This window comes from Staurois parvus, unplaced genomic scaffold (assembly GCF_062004578.1).
Source record: "Staurois parvus isolate SC_StPar_1 unplaced genomic scaffold, SC_StPar_1.0 ptg000009l, whole genome shotgun sequence".
NCBI classification, from domain to species: domain Eukaryota; kingdom Metazoa; phylum Chordata; class Amphibia; order Anura; family Ranidae; genus Staurois; species Staurois parvus.
In genome coordinates, this window is record NW_028317805.1 from 5,106,695 (window position 1) to 5,127,518 (window position 20,824).

A 20,824-nucleotide genomic window follows, 5' to 3' on the forward strand; every position below is an offset into this window, starting at 1 on the left:
CCATCAAACCTGCAGAGGATAATAGCAATCCTTGGAGTAACACTCAAACCTTATGGCTGGCCATAATGCCAGTCTTGGTGATGTCACATACTGTATAAAGTTAGTGAATTTCCTTCTTTTTTTCCCTCCTGGGTGCATTTGCAGCCATTAATTCTTTTTTCCATTGTAGATACATTCAATATATTCAATGTGACAACAAAGTAAAGTCATGCTGCTGTTTGCACCCTGATGGGCTTGCTGTTCTTCCCAATTATTTAACCAACTTTAAACTTGAATATGAACACTCCTGGGCAAACAGGGAAAAAAGGCATTATAAATATTTACACAACTGGCACTGCACAGTAAGTAAGATAACCTTTATGGAAAACCTGTTTTTAGACAGGTTACCGGCAGTAGACAAAGAAAGCAGCAGATAATTTTACATATCTGAAAGAGCACAATAGGCTCTCCGAACTTTGGACCATTCCATTAAATATTAACAAAATTTCAACCTTCATGCCTTTCTGTGGATGCTCATCAGTTGTTGACCAGTAGTGAGTTGTGAGGGACAGTTCTAAGGTCAACATACAGTTCCTATATCTGCAGCCTGTTAGCTAGTGTTAACTTGCCCATACCGGTAGTAAGTTCATACAGCTATTGAACTTTTGATTCCTTCTTTTGCACAACAATGGAAGACATAAAATCTATGTTTCGATTCATTTATCATGGTGGTAAAATCTTATTACTTTTTGCAAAGTTTTTACAAACTTGACATTGTTTTTTTTTAATTCCATTTCAGTTTTTCTATAAACTGTTTTGAAGCTGTACATGTATTGCCCAGTTTTGACTTTACAATCAATAAATTCAGGTGATTGATCGAACTTGTGGGTAGTAGATGTCTGATGTTGGCCAAATGAAACTTAAGGCAAGAAAATTCTCAGCCTAACAGTGACTACATCCAACGATTAATTACTAATGATCCTTTAAGGAAAGGTAGCACCTGCTATACTTTTGGGAAAAAAAAATTCCTTTTGGACACCAAATCTTGATGTGGCACTCTGATTTTACACTCAAACACTATTTCTACAATAGTATTATAAAGTGAAAGAAATGCTGCGCTATATGAAAAAACTGCACAATTCCTATATATCAAAAGCAAAGTGAAATTGTATAATGTGAGGTCACTTTGTGTGAGGTGAGGATGTTTTTGAGGGCTGCACATACTTTTCATTATCCAAAGGAGGGTTCACAGAAGAACACTTTATTGATTGAACTTTATTGATTGAACTTGAGTCTTTGAATGACTTCTGGTTGATTCATACATAAATTTTTTTTTTTAATTTTTGGGTGGTCCTTGTTTTTTATATATATATATATATATATATATATATATATATATATAGTTTTTTTTATTTAATTTTTCACTTTGCGTTTGATATATAGGAATTGTGTAATTTTTTCATGTAGCGCAGCATTTTGTTTCACTTTATAATACTATTGAATAATTTGCCCCATTGAGACATGGGTTGTGTGCACTAGCGACTACAGTATTTATACGTCAATGTTTTAGGATAATTTTGTTTTGTTTTTATTCACCATATTAAGTTCTTGAGTTATTTTTAAAATTTTTACAATCTAAGGTTACTGTTCCAGTTCCTGAATTCACAAGAGCAGCCCACCCATCGCCTAGACACCCTATTGGGATATTATCAGTACATTTTTTTTATACATGCATTAAGACTTAATCATATCTAGCCAACATTATAGCACTATCAGTCTTTCACATTATGGATATAATAGTTGGCAGGGTGATTCCTCTATCCAACCTGTTTAGCATGGATGAAGATATGGATTTGCTTTCTTTCATTTAGTCCATGGAGCTCAACAAGAGAAATCATAGGGGAAGATTTATTAAAACTGGAACACTCAGAATCTGGTGCACCTGTGCATAGTTGTCAATCAGCTTCTAACTTCAGCTTGTTTAATTAGGCTTTGACAATAAAACCTGGAAGCTGATTAGTTTCTATGCAGAGCTGCACCAAATGTTCTACTCTCCAGTATGGCCAGCTGATGGTTACTTGCGATTGCATTGTTATTCTCGATGACACAAACAGTGGTTAAAATTGACTGGAAATTGCCACAAGTATGGCCAGGTTAAAGTGACTATAAGTTTACCTACAGATAAGCTAACAGTAATCAAGAGTCTGCAACCTCACCTCTAGTTTTTGGAAATGCATGGAATTCTGCCAAGTTATGATGAAGGTTTATTGACCTGATTACGGGAAAATAATTTGCAAGAAGCATTATTGATTTCTATTATATAAAGTGGATTGTCTGTCACATTGTGTTGAGTACGGCAACATCCTGATGATCCTGATAGCATGACATATATTTATCTAAATGCAAGCACAACAGACTATGCCTATATTTAACAAAAAGTCTGTATTTTTGTCAACTTGGAAACTACTAAAGCATTTTTTATGACAGGTCTGATAATAAAGTTGGATTTGCATTTAAATTTAATGTGCCTGTGAATTTTGTAGCCGAATTTATGCCGAAGTAAAAAACGGCTCTGCAGAGACATCATAAAAACGTGTTGTACAGCTGGGATAATAAATGCTTCTCTGACAAGAATCATAAGCGCTGCCTCTCAGAACTACCTGATTTTACTAAGTTACTGATTTTGTTAAAGTTAGAGCCTCCATTCAGAAGTATGGCACATTTAAATGACTAGACGCTAACAAAGTGGTTAACATTGATTTTGAAATGAGATCTATGGGGAGGCAAACCTCTGCAGTAACAAAGCCTATAAACATTCCTATACAAGGCACATAATAGTTCTCCACTGCTGCTAGGGAGTGTTTTCTCATGAGATATTATGTATAAGCACTAAAAGTGAGAAACACATCAAGGTGTTTATGTGATGGTTGGATACTGTATTTTTTATTGAATGAACACCCACCAATACTGTAAGAGGCCACTGCATTTACTTAAAGTGCATTCTTATGCAAGCTCTTAAAGAGATGCTGTCACCAACCTCAAAAAAAGCAGTAAAAGTACAAAAAACAAGTATTTTTTTAAATGCTTACCTGCAGCGTTTTTCCTTTCCATGAATGATTTTTTTTATTGAATTACATTGTGCTCTTAAATGATTCTAGGGAACTAACACTCCAGAAGGTGTCAGTTACCTAGCAAAGCCCCCTTCCTCCATGCATGTCATAGGCCTTACCTCTTCTGGGAGTGTCTAACCACTATCTGTGTTGGTCTAGCTCCTTTGCCCCTCCTTTTAACCTACCTACATAACCTTTTATGTAGTAGCTGGGGGAGGAGCAAAGGGTAATACTATAGAGTTTTACATGATTGACAGCTGACATCACATCCAACATGTTGGCACTTAGCAGTCTCAGGATGACAATGTCTCTGTAAAATGAACCTGCCATGACACAGATCAGCACTGCTATTATATACTACGTTTAGACGTTCCACTTCAGGTATAAGGAGTATATTTCTTTTTGATTAAAAGGCATACAAAAAGTAAAAACGGCATTGGCTTCATTTTAGTGTATCTAAATCTGCTAGTATATTTAACCCTTTCCCCAGACTGACATCTAATTATTGGTAAGCTGCAATATATAACATTCTTGGTTTGGGGTTTAATACCACCTTAATTGAAGGTGGCTTTGTTTGGTTGCTTTTGGCCCTCAAAAAGTCGAGCTCCAGGATAATAAAAAAAATTGACAGCCTATAGCCTTGTGAATCAGCAGAGATGATGTTGATAGCCACACCCTCTGCAACATCTTCTCATTTCACTATAGTGCAAGCTGGCACAACCTACATAAGAGTGGCAACTTAGTTCTGAATTCAATAGTAATGCAGAAATGTTGGTACGCCATCATAGGAAGATGCATTTTGTGGACTTCACTGGCAGGATCCACAAGTAATTGTGGGACTTTGCAGGGGGAGCAATAGAAATCTGTAAGTGCAGATGCACTTATAATTAAGTGTTGCAGCACATGATTTTTAATGGGACACCATAGTTCTAGTTAAATGCTAAAGAAGAGTGAAAAACTCAGAAATTAGAGACCAGCAAAGAAAAGGAAGAGCATAATACATTACAGTGTCTATAGGTTGGTGGTCCTCAGTGTGGTTCACTGGGAAAAAAATAAAAGGAGGGGTGGGAGAGCGCTTATGGTGTAGTACTTCTACAGTGATGATATGTGGGGATCAGGGGCGGACTGACCATTTAGAAACTCGGCCAGTGCCCGAGGGCCCGGGGTCAGTAGGGGGCCCCATGAAATGCCACTGGTACCTTTTTTATAGGCTTTTTTGAGTGTGGCAAGGACACAGGGGCCCCATGATCCCCTATTGTCTGGGGGCCCCATGAGTTGTCAGTCCGCCCCTGGTGGGGATCATGCAAATAGAGAGCAAAACAAGTGATGTAAATTAAATTTGGTTAGAGTGTAAATCAAGTAATCTGGTAGATCAGGGGTCTCCAAACTTTCTAAACAAAGGGCCAGTTTACTATCCTTTAGGCTTTAGGAGTGTGGACTGTGGCCACTAGAAGTAGAAGAAGTCCTGATTTCAGTGAGAAAAAACAATGCCCCATTGTTTGTATTAGTGAGAGGAATTGTGCCCCGCTTTTGGTGTCAATGGGAAGAACTAAGCCCCATCGTTGGTGTCATTGGAATGAATTGTGCCCCATCATTGGTGTCATTGGAATGAATTGTGTCCCATCATTGGTGTTATTGAGAGAAATTGTGCCCCATCCTTGGAGTCATTGGGAGAAATTGTGCCCCTTCATTGGTGTCAGTGGGGGGAATTATGCCACATTGTTGGTATGAGTTGATGAAATAGTGCCCCAAGAGCCAGATAAAAGCAAGCAAAGGTTGGAGTTTGGAGACCACTGTGGTAGATGCAAAGTTCTATGTGGGTGTATGGAGAATACCCCTGTCTCCAAGCAGGAATTGGTCACTCTTGATACACTGGTAGCCTTAATAAACATTATAGGTAAAACCAAAGACAAATAATAAAACAACATATTGTATCTCCATATAAATACGTTACCTACATGCTTTAGGAAAGCTACACCTATGGAAGTGTAAATAGATGAGTGTTAAAACGACCTCAAGATGGTTATACATCTAATATTTAATGTGTTTTAAGGAAAATGACCCTATGACTGTATTCAGTGTTATTTTACTATTGTTCTTTTAACGTATATGCTGTATGGTATGTATTTATTGCAGACTTTCTATGTTTTTGTATGTCTACAACATAAGCCTGAGAAAGTGGCAGATTTAAGCTTAAAACATGTCTTCTTGGATGTAACTAATCCTGATTCTTCTACATTTTAAATTATGACGACTCTGATCACCTTCATTAACATCATTAGCTACCACCATAGGCACCTCTGCCATATCAGTGTTTGATGTTGTTTTTCACTGCACTCCCGATAATCTATTACACTCCACCCAAAATATTAATAAATTTGGGTGGAGGTGAACTAGTCCCTTTTCAAATGATTACCAAATGGGAAGGGGCTGTACTCCATCAATCATCACACACAGGGGTCTCCCTCGAACCAGCTCTGCGTAGTGAATTTCTCTACAGTTACTAATCGGATTGCTAGCTTGTAAAGAACAATTCCTATTACAAAAGCAAAGCAGTCAATGCTTATTTAAGAAACAATTCCATTTCACCGAGGATTTATAGAGAAATTGGCAGCAAGAATTCTCGCATAGGAATTATGCTCTTGCAGAGATACCTATCACCTAGCATTAAAGATTCTTATAAACATGCTGAGTTCAAGAAATATAGTGTTGATGTACGCTTGCAAGATAGCATTATGGGTGCTAACTGGGATCTGCATAATTTACAATTTATCTTAATTGCTTTCTGCTTTGTTTAATAACACAACTCACATACCAGACTGCTTTCTGGCACAGACACTTATATTTACTCCATCAGGATTTTAGTCAGGTTAAGCATTGCTGGTATAGGTGGAACAAATAACGAATAGGCTTCATTTCACCCATCTAGATTCATTCTTAGGTTTACTTTAGGGCCCATTCATACCTTTTCATACTGGTACTATGGGTTAAAGTAGACCTTCACCCTAAAATTAACCTTCTCTTGCCTTGCCTCCTCCACCTTCCCCTCTTTAAATTGGATATTTTATTTATTGAATGTTTATTGTGCTGCAAAGCAACAATTTTCACCTAGGTGAGAATGGTGTCCTGGCCACTTCTGCCCCCTACCAAATTCTGTGCATGCAAAGATGTGCTACAAGACTTAGGGTCCTGACAGCCTTGCAGTGCATCTGCACACACACGGGGCATGCACAAGACACGTAGCGCAGAACTCACAAAACTTCCCCATTTTTGTGCATGCACAGGAATAATCCTGTACAGAGTACCACTTTCTGTTCCTGTCTTCGATCGGCCAAGGCCAACCCCTTTCACAATGCTAAGCGTAAGTGGGTGGTGGTGTTCCCTGAGCTTCTTGAAGAGGGTTTGGAGGAAGCTACGGGGGTCTGTTTTCAAGACCTCATTAGTACTGCTGATTAATTTACTCAATTCAAGTTTATTCATCATCTTCACTATACTCCTGCTAAGTTGGCTTACATGGGCTTTGGATGTGCTGCCTCTTGTCCTTGTTGTGGCCTTGGAGGTGCAGAGACTTTGGACTTGTGGTGTTGGCATCAGTTTGATATTTTTCTGGGATTATTCAGAATTTATTGACAGGAGTATCTGCAGTTGACCTCCTTTTGGTCTGCATTTGGCCAAATTCAAGCAGGTTTTGCATTCTCATAGACTTGATGTAAAAAGTGGGGTTCAGTGAGCGCTTAAGGGTGAAAAGCAGCTAGAACACTAAAAAGGAAACCAATAACCTTCTTAAAATGAACATAAAACATGTCGTGCAGCACTAAAAGGCAGAATAAAATAGTATGACCCAGATATCTAAAATGTAAATACACATTAAGAATAGCCAATAAACCATACAAAATATATACATAAAATGTGTAGTGCAGCACTATATAAAATCTAAAGATATATAGGATGCAAACTCCTGAAGGTAGAATTCACAGTAAATTGCTGGCAAAGCATATAATAACAGGATAGTGACATAAATATCTATATAATGTCCATATCAAATGGGAAATAAGTGATATGTGTCCCCACAACCATACACTATATGTAAACAGCCAAATGCATCAATATAATATAAGTGCTGGAAGTGATGTTGGTGCAGGAAAAACAATTAGCTGGATGGGTGTCTTCACTACTCCCAGTGACACATGTGATCCGGTAATGTGCAGGGAAAATGGTAAAATTGCACACTCACCAGAGGTGTAATAATAATGCACATTTATATCAGTTACATTTTAGATATCTGGGTCATACTATTTTATTCTACCCTTTAGCTCTGCACTACATGTTTTATATTCTCATAGACTTGTATGGAAATGTAAAACCTGTATGACATGGGTTTAAATATACTACTTTTGTACTTGTGAGCAGGGGTGGACTGACAACTCATGGGGCCCCCGGGCAATAGGGGATCATGGGGCCCCTGTGCCCTTGCCCAAACTCCAAAAAACCTATGAAAAAGGTACCAGGGGCATCTCATGGGGCCCCCTACTGACCCCGGGCCCTCGAGCAGTGCCCGAGTTTCCAAATGGTCAGTCTGCCCCTGCTTGTGAGTGATGATGTGACCATAATCTTTCCAGTACGGAAATGTACCATAAAGGCTGACAACGCTATCAAAGGACAGTAGTTTGTGGTTCTCCTTCTCAGCATAAAAGAGGAAGCACTGGAGAAACAAATATACTGGCAGGATCACATGGTGTTTTACATCATTTTTCGCATGCAGATATTCAACATCTGGTTTGGCTGTGCCTAAAAAAGGCAATAGTATAAACTGAGTTTTAAAGTTTACACACATTTTAAGAACTGAGCACTGGGTGAATTCATTATATTGATTAAATTCCTAATTGCTACATTATCATTTTAGACTGATTATATTACAGGAATACATTTTACTAGTATAGACTTTGCTTTGGGGACTAAAGACAGCTGAACCGAAAAGGTAGGAAAAAGGATACTGACTCAAATGAGAGTCAGTTGTTATTTGGTTCTACATCCATCCATCTAAAACTAGCTGTCATCTGGTCAGATAATATCCTTCCTATATTGTATTTTAATTTACAAGTACATAGTTGTATTACATTTTGTGATTTGCACCATATGGAGTATGATGTACTTATTGAAAATTACAGCAGATGTCATCTGTTCTGGTCATTTAAAATGTGTTTGGTTTGCTTTTCATTGCATTTGCCAGGTGTGTCGTATGGACTAGAGATGACAAAGTCTTTTTCTTCAATCCAACAATCCAGTTGTCCGTTTGGGACAAGCCAATTGATTTGAAGAATCGGGTGGATATAAACCGAATTATTGAGGACCCACCCCATAAGCGCAAATTGGAATCTCCTGCAAGTAATTAAACTCTGCGGTTACCACATTATACTTTATTCTGTATGCATGACATGTTGTAATGGAATCTCTAATGGGATGAGAAATTAATGAATTGGAAGCAGTGCCTTACCATCCAGCTGAGCTATGAATTGAAAAGGTGTTACTTTCCACATGAGGATTTACTATATCTCTGCTATTTAAAGAGAACCAATAGCCTTTTTAATACTTTTTAGATATACATATGAAACAGATCAGTCTAATAATCTACTTCTAGTGTTAATGCTTAATAATGTATGTGATTGTGTAGTTTCAGTGTACATGGGAATGCCATTTAATTACACAGATTGTTTGTTAGTCTATATTTCTGATCCGTGATGACCCTCTTCGCTTACTGCAAGCCTTATTTAAAACAATAGATGCTGCAGAGTTTAAAGAGAGCTTGTGGGGAACAAGGTACTGGAGCTGCCATCGCTGGTCTGATTGGTGAAGGCTCTGGGGATTCACTTCACTGAAAGCTATTCTATTTACAGGTCACTGACTGACTAGCTAGTGAAGCAAGTATCTAGAAGTGAAAAAAGGATGGCATTTGGCAGTTCATATGAAAGAGGGTTATTTGAAATCACTCACCTTAGTTCATAGCTGAATCACTGTATGTGTAGTTCAGTTAATGAATTTTGTATTCCTTCTTGTACCTGTGGGAGATCTTGCATTGGCCAGCTTGGAGTAGAGTGGTGACCTATATTAGTTCTGGCCAGAGATGGTAGATTTAGACCTGCATATCACTTGGTGGGTACTCCATATGTACAGTAGACCATGTTTAAAACTGTTGCCTTTATTATCGTATTATCGAAGTATGTTGGCTAAGAATGCCGCTTCTATTTTGGAACATTTAGGTGGATTCTCCATATGGGTAGTAGACCACATTTGAAACTGTTGCCTTTATTATCAAATTGTATTAGATAGGAAAGCTGCTACCTATTTGGGATATCTATTAGCTATTGTATTCCTGAAAGCTATTGGTACCCGGAGATCTAAGATGTAGTCTACTATATTGAAGCAGGACCCACCAAGTGACATCTTAGATGTGGTCAACTATACTGTAGAGGACTAAATGACATGTAGGAAATGTTCTCTGTGATCTGTAAAAGAAGTGTTAGGCAGCCCATTTTTTTGTTCAACCAGTGGGTTGAGAGAAAATGCCTTGATTCCGCTATCCACAAACTCGATGTGGAAATCCCTCCCAGTAATGGTCAGTGTTGCGGCTATAGCTGGTGGCACTGACCATTCAAGAAAAACCTGGCATGCTGGTTGTATACAAGTTGATTAAGAGATCAATTTGTGTGCAACCAGCCCACACATACATGGATCAAAATATGGCTGGTCCCTGATGAATGGGATCCATATATGGCTAGCTTTACATACAAAACAGTCAATCTGATTACAGTTGCACATTGCTCAAACACAGCCTCTTAGTTCCAATTATGTTATTAATTAAACCTCTTATGAGCATTCCTGTAAAACTCTCAGACCAAAGTATGTAAAATCACGAAACAACTTTTGTTTTTTGACCAATATAAGACAGTTAACATGTATACCCAGGGTTCTCATGTCTGGTGAGTCCTACACTAACCTTTTCATACAGTACATTAAAACCCTTTGAGGACCAAGGGACATATTTGTCCCATGGTTTTAATTGCGTGTATCATCTGATTAGGAACTTAAAACTCTTTTTTTTTTTTTTTTGGTTTGAGTCCAAATATTAGTTCTTATCAACAAACAACAAATGGATCTAGCTTTTTGCCAATTATTTCATGAAATGGCTTAGTTACAGCAACTGAAGTGTACGAACTTTAAAAACAAAAAAATTGATTCTTTTGGTGTTCCAAAATCTTACGGTCCTCAAAGGGTTAAAGTGACGCATTATATAAATTACCTGAGCTTTGTTCCAGACCACACCCAGGTAGCCCTTTCCTCACTCTTAAATCTCAACACAGTTGTACAATTTAGGGTAAAGGTTTTGCATGTCCCTCTCTGATACGGAAGGACAGCTCAATCTACACAACACCGATTATTATACAAGCCACGAGAGCTATACAGCTAGTTTAAGTATATTTATGACAGGTCCACTTTCATCTGGCTGTCTATCAAATGTACTTGTCCTTCTGTGGACTTGTAAATGTATGTATATCCACGAGATTGTGGTCATAATACTGCTGACCTCCTGGTCTAGTTGCCAAGCTGTCATGCTGTTCCACTGTCTTCAGTACTCTTTGAGTCACATATTTTGAACAAGTATGCAGGTCAGGAAGCTTGGAGTGAAGTCAGAGCTTTTAATCTGCTTACTTGTTACAGGTCAATGACTCAAAGCTTTAAAGGATAAGGGTCAACATGGCCTAGCGTTTTCAGAAGGAGAGGTCAGCTATGATGTCCTTAATACTTCCTCAGACGGGTTCCTTTGACCTTACTTTTAGCACTTCTGTGCACTTTCCTTGCATACAAATTTAGAAAGGTGTGGGGCTATTTTGGCATTGCACAAATTGTTGTACCCAAAGACCACAACAATATGTACCCTAATTATTAACAGCTTTAATGCCATTTCATTGTGACTTTAATTGCATAGCTTCTACCTCTTTAAGTAGCTAGTCTGAAGAGGAAAAAAACATTTCGAAATATTAAAAAGCATTTGCAGTGTAGCTTCAGATCTGATCGAAAAAGAAGTTCCCTGCCAGCAGCCTAAATCAATTTGGCACGGGGATCATCGCCACTATCTCAGACTGAACTGAGGCTTTGTATTCCTAAAACTCATGAGTTCATTAGGTATTTTGTATGTGGCTCTGAGATGGGAATTAGTGCTCTCTATTGGGACGGAGATACTTGGCTTCCAAATAGGAACATAAAATTGTCATTAAGGATGTTCATTTGGGCATTTAAACATTATGCTCATTCTGGATTAAGGAACTTTTTTTTTTGTTTTGTTGTCTTCTACCAGCATCTAAAAAAGATGGACTTATCCCAGAAGATCTGAATGACGAACATAGCACCAAGATTAAGAGAAACAGGTGAGTAGAGAGCCCGTGACAGTGGTACTGTCCTTTCCTCCCAATTAAAGCTTATTCAGTGATAAGAAAAATCTACAACCTCTTCTCATGGTGAACGATTTTGAAAATGTATTTAGAAAAAAACAATTACAAAGAATAGATTAGAAAGTAGAGAAATTAACACACAGAGATCCTGACACGTTTTGAACTCAGATCTGTTATCTTCATCAGGGGGCATTATTTTAACACAAGTCTTAGACACTTGCCATGGATTCTCTTAAAATATCTGACATGTTAACTCTTTAGAAATTTCCAAAAACTGCATATAAAAGGTTACAAGAAACATAATTTTCTGTAATTATGGAACTTTTTTGGCTTGACTGTGATAAATAGCCTGAAATGTCTCACTGTACAATATTAGGAGACACATTGTCTGTCTGTAATTGCCAATCCACAGACTGCAAAACAACACTATCTAAGTTGCAAAGTAACTTCTAGAAAGTGAACCTCTTAAATAAGGAACTTAATATTGGCATATAAGCACTTAATATCAATGGTTAGTTGTTAGTGAATGGTGAACATACTGTATAATAATTGTTTTTCTTTATCATCAGTAAGGCAGCACAATGTACAGTGATGATGTGCTAAAGAATAGTAACCCATATCAGCCAATCAGATGTCATTGTACTAGAGAGAAATGACTGTTTATCCTTTTTTTTCTTAGCCCCTTTCACACAGGATTTCTGATCAGGTCCACCTGAACTTGTCTCCATTTACACCCACGTACCTCTGAGTCCATCCAGGTCCAGAAAAAGACTGTCTTTTTCAGTTTTTCCAGACCCAAACGTGATGGATCAAAGTTAGCCCATAAAGCTATCAAGGGACTGCCCATGTTCGCAGGACACAAACTGAATGAACACAGATGTTAAAAGACTGACATCCACCCTGGGCTCCCATTCAGCAGGACATCTGCTCACATATCCCCTGCTGATTAGAGCGGACCCCGCCTCATGTGAAAGAGCCCTTACATTTTCCCTAGAGCTGGGGCCAGGCTTTTAAACAGAGATATATATTTAAAGTCTCTAACCTGTCATATTTGTGCTTTTGTTCAGCCACTTTTGTGATTCACACACCAAAGTTAGGTGGGTTACACCACTTTCTCTAATAGTGTTTAAGGATGCAGTGGTGTCATGCATCTGCTCCATCCTGCTGATCACTGGTCAGGAAAGGAAAAAGAGGTAACTAATGTGTCCTCTGTGCTGTTCCCTCCTGTCAGCATGAGCCCCAGTGCTGGACTGGCAGGAATGTGCAACGACATACAAGTGCAATGACACCATTCCCATCTCCTGTCTTAATATAAGTGCTGCTGTGCAGGGAGATTACAGGACCCTAAGGCTGGCCATACATGATTCATATTCATTTGGTTAACCAGTGGGTTGCACAAAAGAAAATGAATCAATTCCCCCATCCACACAATCAAGGTGGATGGGGGTATCCCTCCCACAGAAACATTGTATTCAAACATTCGGGAGGCTTCCTGCCATCAGAATACAGTCAGCAGCACCATCGGCTAAAGCCGACCTCACTGACCAAGTAAACATTTTCCAACAGGATGGTTGTACAGAAGTCAACCAAGAGATTGACTTCTATAAGGGGTGGACTGACAACTCATTGGGCCCCCGGGCAATAGGGGATCATGGGGCCCGTGTCCTTGCCCAAACTCCAAAAAAGCCTATGAAAAAAGTACCAGGGGCATTTCATGGGGCCCCCTACTGACCACGGGCCCTCGGGCAGTGCCCGAGTTTCCAAATGGTCAGTCCCCCCTGACTTCTATACAACCAGCCTGCCCGTAGAGGGAACAAAATTTGGCCAGTCTGCTAAACCAGCCGAATTTCAATCCAACTATAGCTGGCTAAAATAAGATGCAATTAACATAGTCATGCTAGCAATATGTACAATATTTTTCAGTTTTTGTTGCTAAAATGCATCCCCACCACAGATTTAAAGTGGCTTGTGATCCTTAAAGGAACCAGTGCAAAAAGGGGAAAGCAAACTCCAAATTAATATGCTGCATGTTTATTTCAGGCTAGTGGCTCAGAATGTAATGAAGGAGGTCTGCAAAGGAAGCCTCCATGTTTTTTTCAGCAGCAGGGTTTCATACATAATAACTGACTGCAGGTTTGTCAGGTTCTGCAAGAAAGAATTAAATTCTACATGCTAACAAAGGCTGCTCATTGGTTTATAGCCTGCAGCTCATTAACTTTCCTGGAATGTTTGAGATTACTTGCACTGAGCTGCTACCATAGCTGATCACTGAACTAAATATGTATCTATGGCAGCACCTCTCCTGATACCTGATAGTCTGTCTCAGCAGTAGCTGATTTCGGATAAGGACACAGATGCACCACTGACCCCCCCCCCCCCCCATCCTCTAATAGATATGAACTAAGGATGGCAAAGCAATGATCAACCAACCTCAAGAGTAAAGCCAGCCTTGCATGGACAAGTTGGTTGTACAGAAGTCAACCTACCAATCAACTACTGTACAACTGTGCTGTTGGATTATACCTGCTCAATAAGCACTGCTGGCTATAGCCTGCAACACTTCTCCCCACTGTCAGAATAAAATAGCTCAGCAGGGAGGATTTCCCCATCCACATCGAGTGTGTGGATGAGGAAATCAAGTCATGACTCATTTGGGCTACTTAAGTGGTTTGGAGTTTGATGGTCTGTCCCATCCAAAACACTTTATTTCATTTTGAGTAGAGCATTGGAAGGGTTAATGCTTCTGTCTGGTTATTGCCTCTATTTTCCATTTTAGGGGGATAGATTTCCCATTCCAAGGGATAGATTTCTCTTTACTTCCTTTCAGGACAGGAAGTGATGGGAACTTTCTCCAACAAGGACAATAAAAAAACAAAAACACATTTTCAGAAGAGTGGAAAAGGCTTAGAACCACTAACTATGTTTTTATTACTGTCTGTGCCTTCCTGTTCTGGTCTCTGTTGAACCCACAATTTCTTGTATAGAAGTTATAGAGACAGATAGTGAGGGGAAATCTTCACAAAGGTCAGACAGAAAAAGGGACCTGACAGAAACGTTAAAGAATAACAAAAGGCGTCATTTTATTTTTTATTTTGGATAGTGGAGAAGGATTAGAACACCTGTCGGGTTTTTGTTGCTGTCTGTGCCCCTGTTAGGGAGATTCAAGCTATTTGTCCTGTTTACCATTCTCACAGTGAAAATGAAAATCTCAAATTTTGTCACCAGAATTGGGGAAATCTTCCAATGGGGATACTAGTTCTGGTGACCCCCATGACAATCAGGGATTCTTCCACCTTGGAGGGAATTCCTCCACTTCCTGTGTCAGTTATGGGACAGGAAGTGAGGGGGAATCTCCCCAGCAGGACATAGATGGCAAAAAAACAGCAGTGGCTAAAATCTTCCCCTGCTCTATATAAAATGAAACTACTACTTCTACTAAAAATTCTCCACTCATTCTTAAAATTTAAAATAAAAATTGTCTGACGTTAGACTTTACCAAACAATGTTCACAAAGATGTATTAGATAAATATATATGCAAACAACCAACCCCTTTAATAACTTTGACATTGCTTGGATGACAATATAAAATATCTTTGAAATAAACAAAGTTTTTCTCACCTGAATCCCCATCTACATCCTATAGCCAATATACAGTTCATCCCTCCTCTAGTTATAAAGGTTCTTACTTCATTAAACCTGCACTTCTCTCCATTTTTCTAACGTTGTCATTTATCATTCAAGCAGAAGCCAGTAATTAATCTCACTGGCATTAAATCAAGCATCTATGTGACACTAATGTTCTAATGGACTTCTTAATTAGATGCTGTGAACAAATAAATGAAGACTCAATTTGTATAGTCTGTAAATGAATAAAGCAGAGTTGCCCAAAACCATATTGTTCACAGCTTTACCAGTTTTTCCTGTATAGTGTATCCCTAATAAGAACCAGCCAAAGACGGGCATTTGTAAAAACTAAATCTCTACCCATACGTTGGTATAATAGGGCAGCCTTACTTCTCAGGGATATGTGTGTGTACTGTTAGTTATTTTTTTCTCTCCCTGTCAGAGCAGAAATGTCAGACTGTAAGGATTTTAAGGAGGCTGACTTATCTCTTGTCTGAACCTGGGGCTAATAAAATCCATGAAAAAGCAATTTTGCTTTAAGCCCCATCCCTAAGATCAAGTCTCACCTTAGCTTTTCTCATTTATTGCTCTTTTGAGCCAGCTAGAAAAGATGGCGCTTGTGACTCACTACATGTGACAGCCAATCACCCAAAGTCAGCATTGTCACATAGGAGAGTCCATAGCCCTATATAAGTCACAACTTCAGTGACATTGTTTTCAATGGGTAGTTCCTTCTGCTCCTGTCAACTGAACATGGTGGTAGAGGAGTGAATGAGAGGTGAATATGCTAAGAATGATAGGAATAAAATGAACCTGTCTTTTTCTCTTGCATATATACTGTGTGTGTGTGTGTGTGTATGTGTGTATATATGTGTATATATATATATATATATATATATATATGTGGCTTCCCCTGCAGGAGCCGCTTGGTAATTTGGATTCTCTGTTCTGCACCTCAACTCTAAGCACAACATTAGCCCCTCTGATACACCTGGTTAAATTAAAGTTACTGCAAGAACATTTATAAACACCAGTATAGATACCTTTAACTTGGCTCTGAATTAGCACTAGGAAATAGACACAAGACTGTTTAGTGGTAAATGAACTCAATGTGTTGGTACTGGTTAGAATAAATGGTGGTTTGAGACAAACAAACACACAGAAGGTATGTTCAGCCACAGTCCCATAGACTGCAATTAACTCATGAATCAGCAATAAACAGTGCATATAAGCATTGAATGCAAAGTGAATAATACTAGAACTAGTCTAGAATGCACTCTAGGAGAATGGCTAGGATATGGAGAATTGTTTCCAGAGAGGTAACTCTTAGCATTAGCAAAAGGTGAAGGTCGTTGTGTAGCAGCTGTAAAGGAATAGTCTTTTTAGTCCTAACTTTCAGCCGACTAGTATTGGGGCCCAGTCGGACCATTGGTGTACATAATAATTTCCCAGTTAGAAATAGGGCTACTAGATGGCTATATGGTCAGTTCCTAAAGGGATCAGTCTCTCTAGCAGCAGATAGTAAATCCCCACAGCAGCAGCTTATCAGTCCCAGTGATATTGCAGCTCACCATCCCGTCACACACAGCAATTAGTCCACTCTCTGAACATAGGTTACTCTGCCTGTGGGCACCCCTGAACTCAGCACTCCAAGTCCTGCTCAGGCTGCCGATATGTAACAGTGGCAGTGCACACTGGACTGTGATGCTGTGTGCTGTACAGTCTGGGGTAATGCAGCTCTTTCCCCTTCACCTGGCAATCTCTCTGGAAAATGCAGCTCAAAAGCTCTTGATTGCAGTAGAGTCTCCCTCTTTCTGGACTACAGTTCCCTCAGTGCAGTGGTGCCTGACTCAGTCCATTTAATTCTTCCTGCTCAGCATCTCTCTCCTCTCATTGATACAGCTGTTAACCAGTTCAGCACCGCAGGGCAGCATCTACAGAGTGCAGCTGTAGCCAGTGTTTCTCTCACTCTCCAATCTATATCAAGCATCTGGCTAGAAATAGAATTGTTCATGCGATCTGCCTTGAAACTTACTAGATCCTTGAACATCATAACACTCTTCTCTTCTGAAAATGTTTAATTACTGTCCAGGCTGGCTCAGCTCCTTCACCCTGCTCTCACCTCCCTACATAAGCTTTTATGTAGCTGTCAGACAGGCGTGAAAAAGAATAGTACAGAGTATTATTTGGGTGATAGTACAGAGTCTGCTGGGGCTGCTGACATCATGTCCAAGGTAGTAGCACCCATCAGCAGTCTCAGGGCCTTTTTGAATGTCTACACAAAAGAAGCATTTACAGGTACTGTAAAAACATGCATAAAACACATTAATTGCACAGATAATCGTATGGGAACATTTTTGTTAAGATGAACAGTCTGGCGACGAGATCCCCTTTAATTATGCAAATCTGGAACGGGCAATATTAAGAAATAAAAAACCCCTTGTGCTTTTTTTGTGCTTTGGTGTTGTACGTCAGAATTCAGTTATCCTATTCATATTTCCTGGGGATTCCTTGTCTATCAGCAATTGTAAATAATAGCAAGAGAAATAGAATTATTGATTTGCCAATTTTTATGGACATAAATTTTAGTGTAAGGAGCTCTGGTGACGGCGGTATTTGATAAATGGCCCCGTGGTTGAACAATGCTTGTTTCCAGCATCTCAGCTCGGTATATCATAGACTGTATCATTCTTTCATGGCTGCACATCTATGAATAATATATGGAGAGCAAAGCTGGCATGATTCCTCATTGCTATTCCGGAAAACCGAATGGGGAGCCAGCTCTGGACCTCGAGAGCCCACTAAACCTTTTTATACCACATTTTATGGATTACGTAAAAAAAAAGACTGGAGCCTTTCCACTTCACAAACCTCCAGCAGCAGTTAAAGCTGCACATCGCCCAGAATAGTAAAACTGGTTTAGAGAGCTCACTGATCTAAACTGCATAAAATCACACTTATCTTAAAAAACACAGGCCATGCTGTGGTACTTCTTTGTCTTTGACTGGTAAGATTTTTATTTTTCCAATACGATGTAACAGCCATGACTGGGAATCTTTTGGAGAAAAAACCCTTTCACAAGAATAGAAAGAAAAAAAACTAGCCCTGGACCACAAAGCTAATTCCATATAACTGGTGGAGGGTGGCAGTAGGGGTGTAGGTCTGGGAGAAGACCGGCAGCTTCTTTACTAATCCATGTAGAAAAAGAGCTGCATGTCATAGCATCAAGCCAAGAATCAGTCACTTTTCGAATACTTTAGAGACCTATTTATAAACTACAGATGAATTTTAGGTATATGTACTTGCCTAGATGGGTCTGCATTCACAGATTGTTTTCCTTGCAGATTTAAGTAATAACAAAAATCTGTGCTGGGGATAAATGTTCATAAACACAAGTTTCAAGGCCTAAAACTAAATATACAGATTGAATGTATACAGTAAACTAGAGGAATTCCACCTGACATATGGTTTTTGACTTCAAAATCCCTCCGAAGACATTCTGTAGGACAAAACACATAGGAGCAGAGCTACACAGTGACATCATTATACTGGCTTGGATGGGTGGCAGTTGTCAGTGGTGCCCTAGGCAACACAAATAACTAGCGCCCCCCCCTCCCCAAAAATAAATAAGAAGAGAGAGTGTTTCTACTACACATACAGAAATAGATAAAACCCATCTGAGGATTTTCTTACCTGTTTATAAACCGGTAATTGTAGCTGCAAATATTCCAGTAACAGCAGTTGAACCCAATGTATTGACATAGTTCATACGGCTAATCTGACAGATACCATGCAGGTGTCAGTGTTCCAGGATGCTCTGATTTTTCTGAAGGTTATCTCCATCCACAAAGCAGGAGGCTGGGATCCCATGCTCAGCACAGTAGCATTAACAACACCCTTGATCCCCTCAACAGGCTGAGGACGGGGAGAAGCTTCATTATGAACCGCCCAGTGTGCTCACTCAATGCCGGTCCCTTCTTCCAGGGGATAGTGCCTCCCATGAAAAATGCCTTGCACTAAATAAGCCCCTGGTGGTTGTCAGTTTTAATGCTTGAATTTAATCCTTTCCTTGTGAGTATTCTACTTTTTAATTCATCAATCTGGAAACTGCTATAGTATGTGGACTCTTCTTTCTTCTTCTGCATATGAGATCCACTTCTAGTGTATGTGGCCACTTATGAGTGGCACAAGGGAAGGAGCCATCCAACTGTAGGCAGTATAAAGTCATATTAGACGACCTGTGTATTGAGGTCTAATGTTCTGGTAAGCTGATTGATTTGGTGGAGGCGAGGAGCACTGGAATTGGTGAAAGTGGTGAAATAAATTTAAAAAAAAATCACAGCTGAGTTTTTCTTTTGGAATGTTTATTGTGGACTTTTTCTATAATTCATAGTGGAATTGCTTGTTTATATTGAGTCTGGATATTGGGGTATTCAGATATCAGTAATGCTGCTGTTATCACTATATTTTCATTCATTTTTTGTTTTATTAGTGATTTGCATTTGCATCAAGCAAGGTTTATTTTTGATATTGTGTTTATTTGTATATATTCCTAAAATTTACTGAGCTGTGGCATATAGCAGAGATGAAACCTGACTTTTCTCTAGTGCAGTTGAGTAATACTACTAGGTTGTGTCCCTCCCCCAGGCTCTGACTGGACAGTGAAGGAGAAGCAGAAGAGTGATAAGTTCATATTTTTGTCATTCTGCTCTCTTCTTCTATCAGCATTTTCCTTGTTAGAACATAAACAATGTAACACACCTGACTGGCTCCTTCTTTCTCTTCCATTCTGAGCTCTGCTGTATTGCAAGTGACTAATACCAAGTCCCCTTCCCTTTGCACTGTTAGCAGATTTAGATCTCCGCATAGCCAACATAGGCTATGGTTCAGAGTATCAGGGCAACCAGAGGCGGCATACAGTCAACCACATATACTGCTGTCAGTAACACATTCCTATGCATAAGAAAAGTTTTCAGACCAACGCCCTTCTTGCCAGTGCTATCCATTTGAGTGTGTGTGTTTCTGTTGTAAGAATGTAGTTATTATAGTTCATCTACTCTGGTCCATTCACCATAAATATATTGGCAATTTAGGGTGTACTGATGCAGAGTGGGAAAATTGTTTGTCCACATTTGGCCTCAGCTATCTTGTGTGATACTAATGCCATCTAATCAGTTGTGTTATTACAGAATGGAAAAAAGATGGTTTACTCGAGAGGTGGGTGGTGCAGAAGAATATAAATCCAGCCCTTACTAAAGTGAATAGGGATGAGCAGAATGATTTTGCTGATAATGATTTTCCTCTGAAAATGCACATTCCACATTTGATGAAATGTCTTAAAAGTAACCCTAAATTTCACCACGTGGACTGCTTTAGCCAAAATTGCTTAAAAAGGAAATCACACAGTTTTATTTTGAAAAATTTGCCATGTCAGCATTGATATCTTTGTTTTTAAACTAAAAGATAAGAGTAATGTTGGGATAAGTCTTAGGGATTTAAACGTAGCATTAGGGTTAACCTAATGAAAGAGTAATGTTAGTGTCAGTATTATGGTTTGTATAGATGCTAGAGTTCCTTCGTTTTTCATTTCCTGATGTCATATTCCCAGCTAATGAAGAGTAATTTTTAGCACAAGACCAGGTTTAGGATAGCTGAAGATAGCT

The 20,824-nt window shown here is 39.1% G+C and overlaps 1 protein-coding gene across 1 annotated transcript in view; it reads left to right on the top strand.

The window, feature by feature from the left end:
- Positions 1 to 20,824, top strand: part of TCERG1L (transcription elongation regulator 1 like) — a 244,115-nt gene that overhangs the window by 208,454 nt on the left and 14,837 nt on the right. The window contains exons 8-9 of the mRNA XM_089669320.1: positions 8,320 to 8,474; positions 11,443 to 11,512. Of these exons, the coding sequence (XP_089525446.1) occupies positions 8,320 to 8,474; positions 11,443 to 11,512 (225 nt within the window). The remainder of the gene's footprint in view (positions 1 to 8,319; positions 8,475 to 11,442; positions 11,513 to 20,824) is intronic.